This window comes from Mercenaria mercenaria, chromosome 19, assembly GCF_021730395.1.
Source record: "Mercenaria mercenaria strain notata chromosome 19, MADL_Memer_1, whole genome shotgun sequence".
NCBI lineage: Eukaryota > Metazoa > Mollusca > Bivalvia > Venerida > Veneridae > Mercenaria > Mercenaria mercenaria.
The window spans coordinates 34,465,170-34,480,258 of NC_069379.1; the positions used below are offsets into that span (position 1 = coordinate 34,465,170).

General features: G+C 37.5%; 1 protein-coding gene across 1 annotated transcript; it reads left to right on the forward strand.

The window, feature by feature from the left end:
* Positions 1-474: 474 nt before the first annotated feature.
* On the forward strand, positions 475-14,206 carry LOC123542323 (uncharacterized). Its single transcript, XM_045328122.2, has 4 exons — positions 475-1,095; positions 6,956-7,083; positions 10,123-10,283; positions 10,802-14,206. Exons 1-4 carry the CDS (start codon positions 898-900, stop codon positions 11,335-11,337), a joined length of 1,023 nt encoding a protein of 340 aa, XP_045184057.2. The 5' UTR covers positions 475-897; the 3' UTR covers positions 11,338-14,206.
* Positions 14,207-15,089: the final 883 nt, after the last annotated feature.

Below are 15,089 nucleotides of genomic sequence, written 5' to 3' on the forward strand. Positions count from 1 at the left end.
TTCATAGTCCAACTACTTTGGCGCGATCCTAGGAAATATTGAGATATTTTTTTCATATGGGCAATATCCCCACTCGCGTCAAACACTCAAAGGACCAAAATAGTTGAAGCAACTTCCGATGAAATTTTCATCGCTGCCGACACTTAACATGCTATAGGGTTAAATGCTGATTATTTCACGAATTGGCCATAAATTAAAATATAACTTACATGCATCAAAAGAGGATTCAATTCCTCATTAATCTCTGTTGAAATTATTAAATGATATCCAAAATTACGAATTTTCTGGTGATTTAAACCTTTGTATGTACTGTACACGATCAACGTTTACCGTGTGTTTACACGCCATATAAAGCCAATAACTTTACATGACTGTGTACTGTGATTTAACTTCCATTATTTTGGTCCTGCAAAGTTTTGACGTTTAGATTGCCCGTCACAAATATAAAACAATCTGAACGTCGAATTATTTTGACTAGGCAAGTTCAGATCATGAAACTCATCCAAGTTGGATTGAGAGACGGTGTCTTCATCTAAACACAAGACAAAATGTCTGGAATTACCTTAAGTGTTGAAAATCATCATCATTTTCTGTAATCACCTCATTCTAAAAGAAGACAGATAACTCGCCAATAGTGGATCTCTATCTACACTTTTAGCAGATGTATATAGTAAAGAATTTTGGACTTTCATGATATCTCAATACTTAACACTTAGAACTATTGCTCACATGTTTGATTTATTTGAATCGATCTTTTATGTCTGAAGTTATGAAGAAATATTTAAAACTGATTCACCAGGGGATCACTATTGCCAATAGGGAATGTTTGAAGAGAGGAGGCTATAATGTAGAATAGTATAAAACCTTTTATCTCCAACTTCAGAATAGCATTTTACAATGGAGAAGTTTCTTGCATCAAGTCACAAAGCCAGTGACCTATTGGCCGGTAAAGTTGGTCCAGACGGGATTTTGCAAGACAGTAAAGTTAGTGGTGATCTCTGTTCGCAGTATAAGTTGGCAACTTTGTTGTTGATCAGTGGACACACAGCCAAAGCTCACAGATTACTTGACAGGATCAAAAGGGATTTTATGCAGGTATCACCATTACAAAATTTTAGTGAAAAAATGAAAGTGGTAATCAAACAATTACAAAGTCAGCATAATTAGGTATTTTTTAGCTCAACTTGTAAAATTTTTTCAGATAGTGGAGCATTTGTACTCGCCTGTCTGTTGACAGCATCCACTCCTAATTTGGTTAAGTTTTGTATGTTTTAGCTGCCATCTCAGTAATCAAGTGTTGGAATGACTTGAAAATGGATAAACTAGAACAGTGTGATGATCTAATATTCATTGCATTCAGTTACTCTATTTTGCTTTGATACTGAACTAAATCCCATGTCTGACCATGGCAGTTTTTGGTTTAGTTTTGTATGTATGATTGTTTCTCAGTAAGTACATGTAGGAAGGGATTGAAACTTCATACACTGGTTCCCAGGTATGATATATAATGCAACGCACAGGTCTCGTACCTCTCTTTTGCTTTTTTCACAAGGTTAATGCCTGTTTTTCAACTTAGTGAGACTATTGTGATCTGTTTTTAGCTCACCTGTCACAAAGTGACAAGGTGAGCTTTTGTGATCGCGCGGCGTCCGTCGTCCGTCCGTCCGTGCGTACGTGCGTCCGTGCGTAAACTTTTGCTTGTGACCACTCTAGAGGTCACAATTTTCATGGGATCTTTATGAAAGTTGGTCAGAATGTTCACCTTGATGATATCTAGGTCAAGTTCGAAACTGGGTCACGTGCCATCAAAAACTAGGTCAGTAGGTCTAAAAATAGAAAAACCTTGTGACCTCTCTAGAGGCCATATATTACACAAGATCTTCATGAAAATTGGTCAGAACGTTCAACTTGATGATATCTAGGTCAAGTTCGAAAGTGGGTCACGTGCCATCAAAAACTAGGTCAGTAGGTCTAAAAATAGAAAAACCTTGTGACCTCTCTAGAGGCCGTACTTTTCAATGGATCTTCATAAAAATTGGCCAGAATGTTCACCTTGATGATATCTAGGTCAAGTTCGATACTGGGTCATGTGCCTTCAAAAACTAGGTCAGTAGGTCAAATAATAGAAAAACCTTGTGACCTCTCTAGAGGCCATATTTTTCATGGGATCTGTATGAAAGTTGGTCTGAATGTTCATCTTGATGATATCTAGGTCAAGTTCGAAACTGGGTCAACTGCGGTCAAAAACTAGGTCAGTAGGTCAAATAATAGAAAAACCTTGTGACCTCTCTAGAGGCCATATTTTTCATGGGATCTGTATGAAAGTTGGTCTGAATGTTTATCTTGATGATATCTAGGTCAAGTTCGAAACTGGGTCAACTGCGGTCTAAAACTAGGTCAGTAGGTCTAAAAATAGAAAAACCTTGTGACCTCTCTAGGCGCCGTACTTTTCAATGGATCTTCATGAAAATTGATCAGAATGTTCAGCTTGATGATATCTAGGTCAGGTTCGAAACTGGGTCACATGCTGTCAAAAACTAGGTCAGTAGATCAAATAATAGAAAAACCGTGTGACCTCTCTAGAGGCCATATTTTTGATGGGATCTGTATGAAAGTTGGTCTGAATGTTCATCTTGATGATATCTAAGTCAAGTTCGAAACTGGGTCAACTGCAGTCAAAAACTAGGTCAGTAGGTCTAAAAATAGAAAAACCTTGTGACCTCTCTCTAGAGGCCATATTTTTCAATGAATCTTCATGAAAATTGGTCAGAATGTTCATCTTGATGATATCTAGGTCAAGTTCGAAACTGGATCACGTGTAGTCATAAACTAGGTCAGTAGGTCAAATAATAAAAATAGAAAAACCTTTTGACCACTTTAGAGGCCATATTTTTCAATGGATCTTCATGAAAATTTGTCTGAATGTTCACCTTGATGATATCTACATAAAATTTGAAACTGGGTCACGTGTGGTCAAAACTAGGTCAGTAGGTATAAAAATAGAAAAACCTTGTGACCTCTCTAGAGGCCATACTCTTCATGAGATCTTCATGAAAATTGGTGAGAATGTTCACCTTGATAATATCTATGTCAAGTTCAAAACTGGGTCATGTGCCTTCAAAAACTAAGTCATTAGGTCAAATAAAAGAAAAACCTTGTGATCTCTCTAGAAGCCATATTTTTCAATGGATCTTCATGAAAATTGGGTCATGTGGAGAAGGTGAGCGATTCCGGACCATCATGGTCCTCTTGTTTATTGTGTAATCTGTTATCTCATTACCAGTAAGCGTTACAACAGAGTAAAGTTCTATGACTGAGAATTATTCACCCTTTTGTACCTGCTAATGTCTGTGTTTACATTATTTAAACTTTTTTATTGACAAGGCTTTTGAATAGTCCAGCTTTGCTGTCCTCCAACAGCTCTTGTTATGTCTAAAAATAAGTTTTGCTTTTTTATTTCCATGTTGTTTTGGCAGTTTCAGTTGTTACACTTATTATGGGGCTAGTTTTCTTCTTCTTTTGGGTTCAAGGTTGTAGAATAGAGGCCTGGATACCAGTCACAGTGCCACAGCATCTGATTGGTTGATTTTGAGCTCAGTCTAGAACTTGACCAATACAGCATGGCTGCATTTTGAGACTGGTCTCCAAACTCTTTGTGATGTTTTATATAATAATCTTGGACCCCGGTTTGAAATTCGAAAACAATCGCTACATGTATTTAGCTTGCTAGGTTGGCCTGTCAGAGTTAAGTTGTAACAAAATTTAAGAGACTATAAGGCTTTCAATGGCTGAAGGTGCGGATAGGAATATCTGGCTCGAGGGTTACTGCAAAACAGTTACCCGAGAGCCAGATATTTCCATCCGTACCTTCAACTTAGTGAAAGATTCTATTTCTTGCATGCCTTATTCTTCAGTTTGTAGAAGATGTAAAGAAAAAATGAAGGTTTTTCTTTTAGGCGCAATTTTGTTATAGTAGCATATGAATTTACGCATTCATATTCATAAATTATAGCATGTGAGTCATCTTGCACCATGAATTTTTCTAGCACCGGAAAAACATGGGAAAATCCTGTCCGGCATGCAAGAAATGTTATGACATTATAATTATATTATGTAGTCAAATCCACACTGTATATGTTGAAAAATGAAGGTTTCAAGGGAAGGATGACGTTTATTAATGAAGGGATTGAGGTTATGAAGGAAAGATGACGGTTATATGGAAGTATAAGGTTAAGAGGGAAGAATGCGGTTATAAGGAAGTATAAGGTTAAAAGGGAAGGATGGAGGTTATAAGAAAGGATAAGGTTAAAAGGGAAGGATGGAGGTTATAAGGATAAGTATAAGGTTAAAAGGAAAGGATGGAGGTTATAAGGAAATACAAGGTTAAAAGGAAATGATGGAGGTTATAAGGATAAGTATAAGGTTAAAAGTTTGTTTGTTTGTTTGTTTTGGGTTTAACGCCGTTTTTCAACAGTATTTCAGTCATGTAACGGCGGGCAGTTAACCTAACCAGTGTTCCTGGATTCTGTACCAGTACAAACCTGTTCTCCGCAAGTAACTGCCAACTTCCCCACATGAACCAGAGGTGGAGGACTAATGATTTCAGACACAATGTCGTTTATCAAATAGTCACGGAGAACATACGCCCCGCCCGAGGATCGAACTCACGACCCCGCGATCCGTAGACCAATGCTCTTACCTACTGAGCTAAGCGGGCGGGCTTAAGGTTAAAAGGGAAGGATGGAGGTTATAAGGATAAGTATAAGGTTAAAAGGAAAGGATGGAGTTTTAAGGAAATACAAGGTTAAAAGGGAAGGATGGAGGTTATAAGGATAAGTATAAGGTTAAAAGGAAAGGATGGAGGTTGTAAGGAAATACAAGGTTAAAAGGGAAGGATGGAGGTTATAAGAAAGGTTAGGTTAAAAGGGAAGGATGGAGGTTATAAGGATTAGTATAAGGTTAAAAGGAAATGATGGAGGTTGTAAGGAAATACAAGGTGAAAAGGGAAGGATGGAGGTTATAAGAATGGATAAGGTTAAAAGGGAAGAATAGAGGTTATAAGGAAGTATAAGGTTAAAAGGGAAGGGTGGAGGTTATAAGGAAGTATAAGGTTAAAAGGGAAGGGTGGAGGTTATAAGGAAGTATAAGGTTAAAAGGGAAGGATGGAGGTTATAAGGATTAGTATTATATATTATATTATTATAATACCAGATTTATATAGCGCCCTTTTCATGATCAATTTCACGTTCAAAGGCGCTTTACATAGTTCAAATGCAGCCACACAGGGCGCATAATTCATCCTGTACTAGTACAGACACAGAGCGATCTGACCAGAGGGACAGAGTGAGACAAAGCCATCAGAAATCAGATACAGGCTTGTCCGGCTAACTTAGCCTAGCTCGTTGCGAATAGACAGCCTGGTTCTTTAACGTGCCCAGTGTATAGCACTGATACATGCAAGGATTGCCTGGGTTTCTGACCAGTACACCTTTAGTTGGGTGGGAAACACTGAAAAGCGTTTCTGAAAATTCCTGAGTAGCTGCCGGGGATCAAACCCCCGACCTCAGGATTGGAAGGCCAGTGTGCAAACCACTGAGCTATCCGTCCACAGTATAAGGTTAAAAGGAAAGGATGGAGGTTGTAAGGAAATACAAGGTTAAAAGGGAAGGATGGAGGTTATAAGGAAGTATAAGGTTAAAAAGGAAGGATGGATGTTATAGTAAGGTTAAAAGGGAAGGATGGAGGTTATAAGGAAGTATAAGGTTAAAAAGGAAGGATGGATGTTATAGTAAGGTTAAAAGGGAAGGATGGAGGTTATAAGGAAGTATAAGGTTAAAAGGGAAAGATGGAGGTTATAAGAAAGGATAAGGTTAAAAGGGAAGAATGGAGGTTATAAGGATTAGTATAAGGTTAAAAGTAAAGGATGGAGGTTGTAAGGAAATACAAGGTTAAAAGGGAAGGATGGAGGTTGTAAGGAAGTATAAGGTTAAAAGGGAAGGATGGAGGTTGTAAGGAAATACAAGGTTAAAAGGGAAGGATGGAGGTTGTAAGGAAATACAAGGTTAAAAAGGAAGGATGGATGTTATAGTAAGGTTAAAAGGGAAGGATGGAGGTTATAAGGAAGTATAAGGTTAAAAGGGAAAGATGGAGGTTATAAAGAAGTATAAGGTTAAAAGGAAAGGATGGAGGTTGTAAGGAAGTATAAGGTTAAAAGGGAAGGATGGAGGTTATAAAGAACTGTAAGGTTAAAAGGGAAGGATGGAGGTTATAGTAAGGTCAAAAGGAAAGGATGGAGGTTGTAAGGAAATATAAGGTTAAAAGGGAAGGATGGAGGTTATAAGGAAGTATAAGGTTAAAAGGGAAGGATGGCGGTTATAAGGAAGTATAAGGTTAAAAGGGAAGGATGGAGGTTATAAGGAAGTACACGGTTAAAAGGGAAGGATGGAGGTTATAAGGATTATTATAAGGTTAAAAGAAAGGATGGAGGTTGTAAGGAAATATAAGGTTAAAAAGGAAGGATGGAGGTTATAAGGAAGTATAAGGTTAAAAGGGAAGGATGTAGGTTATAAAGAACTGTAAGGTTAAAACGGAAGGATGGAGGTTATAGTAAGGTTAAAAGGAAAGGATGGAGGTTATAAGGATTAGTATAAGGTCAAAAGGAAAGGATGGAGGTTGTAAGGAAATATAAGGTTAAAAGGGAAGGATGGAGGTTATAAGGAAGTATAAGGTTAAAAGGGAAGGATGGAGGTTATAAGGAAGTATAAGGTTAAAAGGGAAGAATGGAGGTTATAAGGAAGTATAAGGTTAAAAAGGAAGGATGGAGGTTATAGTAAGGTTAAAAGGGAAGGATGGAGGTTATAAGGAGAATTTTATCAGAAAAAAATATCAGGGAATTTTCGATTGGGATTTCTGTGGCTGCAATGAAATGTCAACAAGAAATTTTGTGTTACTTTAGGCAGATGGGGATCTGATATCATTCCCAGAGAAAAGTGAGAGAAGAAGGAAAAGTGCAAGTTTTCCATTGTCACATTTTTGGACGTACATGAATGCCTGGATCGCTATGGGTGCTCACAGAATGGGAAGGTATTGTAAAAAATATCATTTTAAATCTATAGTTGCATCAATTCTGTGCTATTTTGGGTTTAAAAATGACCCCCGATGTGAAAGGATAGTGTAGATAAATCACTTGCAAAAAAAACTAGTTTTTAGTTCACCTGTTAGTTCAGGGTGAGCTGTAGTGCAGGGCTAGCGCTGGAATGGGCATTTTGAGCAAAATGCTCAAAATGCTAATTTTGGCTCAAGAAAATTCAGAAATGGCTCAAACTCTCAAAAACCCCTACTTTGAAAATTAAAACTGGCCAATTTTTCTATAATGTTATTTTTATCAAAGAGTGCCAAGACAGACAGTTACAAAACATGCAGTAAACAAGAGGCACAGTCCATGGTCCATTAACACCATCAAGTGTCAATAAACCTGTGCCCTTGGGGTAATTAAAATATCTCTCACAGTTTGTTTAGCTAAATGGTACTGACTAATGAATATACATGGATCAAAGATGTTTGTTTGTGGCACCTGCCATGATTGAAGTTCCTTGATTGAATAATGTGCCATCTTTTATTACAAAGTTAAATTGATGAAAAATTTTCAAATGTGTTCAGTAATTCATTACTGATGCCAGTAAGTATATAATAAAATGTTTTTATGCCCCCGGCATCTACTGATACGGGAGACATATAGTGATTGCCCTGTCCGTCCGTACGAGGTTAACCAAATGGGACCGTTTCGTCTAGCATCAATACCCCTTACTAGAATGACTTGATACTAATGCAGATGTAACATGTGACCATTCCTCATCTTCAGACATCACCTGACCTCAGTTTGACCTTGACTTTGACCTCATTTTGGACTTAGGTTGCTTTGTATGGGCCATCTCTTGGTTAACCAAATGGGACCATTTCGTCTAGCATCAATACCCCTTACTAGAATGACTTGATACTAATGCAGATGTAACCTGTGACCATTCCTCATCTTCAAACATCACCTGACCTCAGTTTGACCTTGACCTTGACCTCATTTTACCACCGGGGGCATCAAGTGTTTATTGAACGCAGCTTCTTGTTGTTATTTTAAAATTTCTTACTTGTCACTAAGTGGTATAGAGGGATGGATCAGCATCTGTCTTCAACTTCTTAATTTAAACATCTTCTAAATGGGGGGCCTTGACCCCTTTTTGTGTCATTAGAGCTTAAAATAGAAATACGTACCTTATAATGCATCTACTTACAAGAACTAGACGAAAAACATGGTTAGTGATATTTTGTACCTAAATACAATAGTCATATTACTTGGTCGAAATTACACATACAATTGACTACAATAGTATTTGAGATGCCTGCACCCCTCACGATGCCTGCAACACCATCAAAATGTCTGCGGCACTTAACTAAAACGTGGCTTACGGAAGGTCCGTGGTTCTACCCAGGTACCCACTTGTGATGAAATAATGCACGGAGGGGCACCTGGGGTCTTCCTCCACCATTAAAGCTGGAAATTCGCCATATGACCTATCATGTGTCGGTGCGACGTTAAATCCAACAAAAAAAAAACTAAAACGTCAAGGGAATATGCCTTTTTCTGGACATGTATTATATCTCGGTCGATCAGGTATCATGTATTTATATAATATATGACAGAAATACATCATTCCCTCTTTAGCAGGAGGTAAAATGACTCGAAATATTAACTGCTTTTGGAATTTTTACGTTACTGTAACAGATGAAAAACACTTGCAAAATAACAATATAACATATTTCTTCATAGACTGGGCATGGATATGTTGGTAAGATATAACTACATTCCGCTGCATTCCCCGATTTCTTAAAGTTTTTACTGTAAAAAGAAATTAACCGAAAACATTCAGTTTTACTCACCGTGCACGTTATTTCTGTCAATATCCTGCTCAATGCCTGTGCTGTAGGAAGTGCGATGCCTTCACTTCAGCTGTAGGCAACGTTTCATACCCTAGAGTTGGCCCCTTTAAAGGGCCACTAGAGCTATAAGTGGAACTATGTTCATATGGCTTTCTCGAAAAATGCTTGGTGGATCATTTATATACTTGTTCTGTAGCATCCTGGTAAGATCCTAAGGTAAGATCCTCTCCCAGAATGTTCAGATGAAAGCCACTTGAGATGGTTTATGTTTTTGTTACTATTCATGATTCAGTGTGTCATACACGATATTATTTTTAAGGTTAGGTGAGCAAGTTCTTGTTCTCTGTCAGGCACTATATAGAGAATAGACACTTTATGCAGAAAACACCTCACCCTTGAACTTCTCACTCAGGAATACCTAATCCAGAAACATCACACCGAAAAAACCCTCACCCTTGAACTTCTCACTCAGGAATACCTAATCCAGAAACATTTCACCTAAAAACCCTCACCCTTGAACTTCTCACTCAGGAATACCTAATCCAGAAACATTACACCTAAAAAACCCTCACCCTTGAACTTCTCACTCGGGAATACCTAATCCAGAAACATTTCACCTAAAAACCCTCACCCTTGAACTTCTCACTCAGGAATACCTAATCCAGAAACATTACACCTAAAAAACCCTCACCCTTGAACTTCTCACTCAGGAATACCTCATCCAGAAACATTACACCTAAAAAAACCTCACCTTTGAACTTCTCACTCAGGAATACCTAATCCAGACACATTACACCTAAAAACCCTCACCCTTGAACTTCTCACTCAGGAATACCTCATCCAGAAAGACTTTACTAAGGAACACCTTTCCTAGGAATTCTTCACCCAGAAACGCTTGGCCCAGGAGAACCTCACCTTGGAACTCCTCACCCAGAAACACCTCAACCAGGAACTCTTTACCCAAGGAAACCTCACTCAGAAATGCCTCACCCAGAATCACCTCACCCATGAACACCTCACTTGGGAACACCTCACCCCTCACCCAAAAACTAGAGCATGTTATCTCCTTATTGCTTTTGTTTCACTATCATGTGGGCAAAAAGTTGAGTGGAATTCCATTGATATAATGTTCAGTACATGAGCTAAGGTGACTGGGCAGAACAAATTTGATATAGTTATTTATTTTTTCAGGTTTGATATATCATTCCCTGCCTTCAACTTTTGTAAGACTTTCTTCCACCCAGATTATCAGTTAGTCTCTGTCACTGAGAGGCTTGCTGATGTTAATGATGAATCAACCATGGATTGCTTGTCGACGGCTCACTTTGGATTATTTTGTCTATATATGGGAGGTAAATAGTGCTAAATATCATAAATCTGGTGTGACAGTAGGGTTTTAGAATAGGAAGGGGGAGTCTGCAGGCAAGCCAGCCCCCTTAATTCAGCCCCTTTAATTCTGAAATCCTGTGCAAGACCGTAAACATACGAAGCAGATTTCATGGCATGTATGCTGGGTCCGCCATCTTTGTAAACAGACTTTCATAAAATAAAGTGCTTATCGTAAAGCGGACTCTCCATTCTAACGTACCTAAATATTCAGATCACAGAATTAATTTTATAGCCTTTTGCTTTAATAAAGATTTGTTTTCCATGATTCTTTGATTACTTTATGTCTACTAGACTTGTGAAATGATGTTAGTTCTAAAGATGTTGAATTTTGGTCTACTACATTGCAACCAAAATTCAACGTTTTTATGTTTGGTGTTTGCTTGGCAGTAAAAAATCTGTTGTTGTCAATCTGGATTTGATTGGTTTATATGTAAATTCGATCATAAAAGAGCTTTGATGGGCAGTTTATATATATTCACAGATTTAGAAACAGCGAAGCAGTGTGGAGAGGGCTTATTAAAGTTGATGGCAGCACAACCAAATTTTGAGAAGGAAGTGCTTCTCCGGATGTCGGTAAAGACTGGTTCCCTTATAGCAAACCCACCTGCAAATATGGAACCATTCTATATAGTGAAACAAGATTCTGCAAATCAGCTGTACTTCTTCCTTGGTTACCATGGAATTTTCATGGTAAAGTTATTCCAAGCGACAAAAGATCAGAAATTTTTGGAGAGCGCGAAAGCAATAATAGATTTTGCTCTGACATGCCACGAAAGTATCTGTGTCTTTAGTTTCAGCCACAAGGTGGCGTATGCTGCAGCACTTCTAGCAGTTGAAACTAAAGAAGCGAAGTATCGCAGATTTGCTATTGGGATTGGAGAGTATTTAATCTCTATCCAAACTGAAGAAGGTTTTTTCTGCAAAGAAATGGATCTGATAGATAAATACGATCAGACAGCAGAAATAGCAATTTGGTTACAAGAGCTGAACAACGAACTGAAAAAAATAGTTAATTAATATCAAAAACAAAGACGTATTAATTAAAAACAAAGACATACCAAGACATGATTCAGACATAAATTTACTTTTAATTCTACTGTTTGAAATTTTTCAGATAGTAGAGCTTTTGTCATCACCTTTTAGTTGGCCTCTGCATCAGGAAAATTTGGCATGTAAGCAGGTTTCCCTAAAGAATTAGGTCCAATACTTTCAACTGTCACACATGGATTAGATGGGTAAAGGTCACCTTGTTGGTATGGTCCTACTAGACCTACTAAAAGCCTTTGATACGGTCAGCCATTCAATTATCTTAATGAAATTAACAGCTCTAGGCCTTGTTGTTCCTACAGTAAGTTGGTTTTCTGGCCGCGTCATACCAAAGACTTAAAAAAATGGTACTAGCAGCTTCCTCGCTTGGCATTAAGCATTAAGAGGATAGTGTTAGGACTGGTTGCCCAGTGTCAGTATAATGTGACTGGGTGGGGTATCATGTCATGTGTCTACGGCTTGCTATTCCAGTGACGCAGAACTATAAAGTAGGGCATTGTGCTCACTGCTACCAGTAGACACCGTCATTTATATGACTGAAAACTTATCGAAAAAGACTTTAAACCCGAACACACACACAATCATATTGATAAAGAACATTTTGTGTGCCTTAATTGGTTACTCGTACCATTGACAAGTAGGATCAATCAAATAACTCTCGTGTCATGACTTTAAGATACACTCTAGTTATTTTTTGTCAGATGTTTCATGGTATGATATTACCATAGCAATTTACGTATCTTGCATTCATGAATTAACTTCAAGTATTGCATAATGTGCAGTGCTGCACGCTTGGACTGCCCAGGCAGCGTACTTGTAATCTTATTTTACCAGATAATATAACAATATTAGTTATGTAGAATAATAGTTTAGATAAAACATAATACTTATTTTTAGCTCACCTGTCACAAAGTGACAAGGTGAGCTTTTGTGATCGCGCAGCATCCGTCGTCCGTGCGTGCGTCCGTCCATCCGTGCGTAAACTTTTGCTTGTGACCACTCTAGAGGTCACATTTTTCATGGGATCTTTATGAAAATTGGTCAGAATATTCATCTTGATGATATCTAGGTCAAGTTTGAAACTGGGTTATGTGCGGTCAGAAACTAGGTCAGTAGGTCTAAAAATAGAAAAACCTTGTGACCTTTCTAGAGGCCATATTTTTCACAAGATCTTCATGAATATTGGTCAGAATGTTCATCTTGATGATATCTAGGTCAAGTTCGAAACTGGGTCACGTGCCTTCAAAAACTAGGTCAGTAGGTCAAATAATAGAAAAACCTTGTGACCTCTCTAAAGGCCAAATTTTTCATTGGATCTATATGAAAGTTGGTCTGAATGTTCATCTTGATGATATCTAGTTCAAGTTCGAAACTGGGTCTCGTGCGGTCAAAAACTAGGTCAGTAGATCTAAAAATAGAAAAACCTTGTGACCTCTCTAGAGGCCATACTTGTGAATGGATCTTCATAAAAATTGGTCAGATTGTTCATCTTGATGATATCTAGGTCAAGTTCGAAAATGGGTCACGTGCCGTCTAAAAGTAGGTCAGTAGGTCAAATAATGAAAAAACCTTGTGACCTCTCTAGAGACCATAGTTTTCATGGGATCTGTATGAAAGTTGGTCTGAATGTTTATCTTTATGATATATAGGTCAAGTTTGAAACTGGGTCAACTGCGGTCAAAAACTAGGTCAGTAGGTTTTAAAATAGAAAAACCTTGTGACCTCTCTAGAGGCCATACCCTTGAATGGATCTTCATGAAAATTGGTCAGAATATTCACCTTGATGATATCTAGGTCAGTTTTGAAACTGGGTCACGTGCCATCAAAAACTAGGTCAGTAGGTCAGATAATAAAAAAACCTTGTGACCTCTCTAGAGGCCATACTTTTCATGGGATCTGTATGAAAGTTGGTCTGAATGTTCATCTTGATAATATCTAGATCAAATTTGAAACTGGGTCAACTGCGGTCAAAAACTAGGTCAGTAGGTCTAAAATTAGAAAAATCTTTTGACCTCTCTAGAGGCCATATTTTTCAATGGATCTTCTTGAAAATTGGTCTGAATGTTCATCTTGATGATATGATCTAGGTCAGGTTCGAAACTGGGTCAAATGCGGTCAAAAACAAGGCCAGTAGATATAAAAAAAGAAAAACCTTCTGACCTCTCTAGAGGCCATACTTTTCATGAGATCTTCATGAAAATTAATGAGAATGTTCATCTTGATGATATCTAGGTCAAGTTCAAAACAGGGTCACGTACCTTTGAAAACTAGGTCAATAGGTCAAATAATAGAAAAACCTTGTGACCTCTCTAGAGGCCATATTTTTCAATAGATCTTCATGAAAATTGGTCAGAAATTTTATCTTGATGATATCTAGGTCAAATTCAAAACTGGGTCACATGAGCTCAAAAACTAGGTCACTATGTCAAATAATAGAAAAAACGACGTCATACTCAAAACTGGGTCATGTGGGAACAGGTGAGCGATTCAGGACCATCATGGTCCTCTTGTTTATCATCTATTGTGATGATGGTAGGCTTTAATTATTTGATATCTATGAATTGTGATAACCCAAGTCTTTCTTTTTTTCTGTGATTTGTCTTCCAATGACATACGATATTATACTTCACAAGAACCATTATGGAAATGAGATGATTTCTATATATGTATATGACACGGCTTTATTTAACATGCATACTTGTTCATTGTTGTCTGTATATTGTTATATATATTGCCATGAATACTTACACAAAAATAAATCTGTCTGTCTATCTATTTAACTTAGAATTTCAGGTAACAATTTTGTATGGAAGCAGGTTTCTCAAAATCTACTGGGCCATGTGTTACCCCACATGGACAGGTTACATGACTAGCTTGTATTTTGTCAATATTTTGCGCTTTCTTAAAATAGAAAGGACATCGGACATTATGCTAGGGATTTTGCCCAAATTTCAATGCCATCTTATGACTTCAATAAATGATAATTTTATATAATGGCCTCAAATACTCATAAATAAGTTATATTCCAATCAAATTGTCACAAGAAATAATTACATTTCGTATTCGTTTTCTTGAAATTCGAACAGTTTGTGACTTATGGTCATATTTTTTGAAAAATGTAAAATGTGTATTTTTAGTGAAATAAGCCCATACTTCAGATATGTTTATAAGTAAATGTTTTAAATTAATACTATTAAAAAAACGTTAACAATGCAGATTATCCGTTTAATTAACATTTTTCGAAATAACTGAAAAGCGAAAACTTAGCGAAAACTTAAACATTTACGTACATCTCTACTTCAGTTCTTTTCACCTGAGCGCCCATGATAACTTATGCAACAATCATAGCCTATTGTCTGTTTTCTTAACATCTATTGTTATACTGTATTGACACATGCATGTACAACACTGACATATAGGGAGGGTTATATATTAAATACATGCAGTGGTGTAGCTGGCCTCAAAAATTTTGACATACATCGGCATAGCTGGCCTTTTTCAGCTGTAGCAGATGGGTGTAGGGGCCTGCATAGGCCACTGTGGGTCCAGAGTCTCCTGAGTTTTAGCACTTGATTACACATTTGGGCATGTTCTAGATGCATCGGTTGCTCTTTTCAAGGTCCCTTAATATTGCATTTTTGGTGTATTTTGTTTTTCTGTTTCCTAAATTATCTGTAAGCCTGCTGTACTTAAATGATAGTGGCTACGCCAAAGAGTCATGC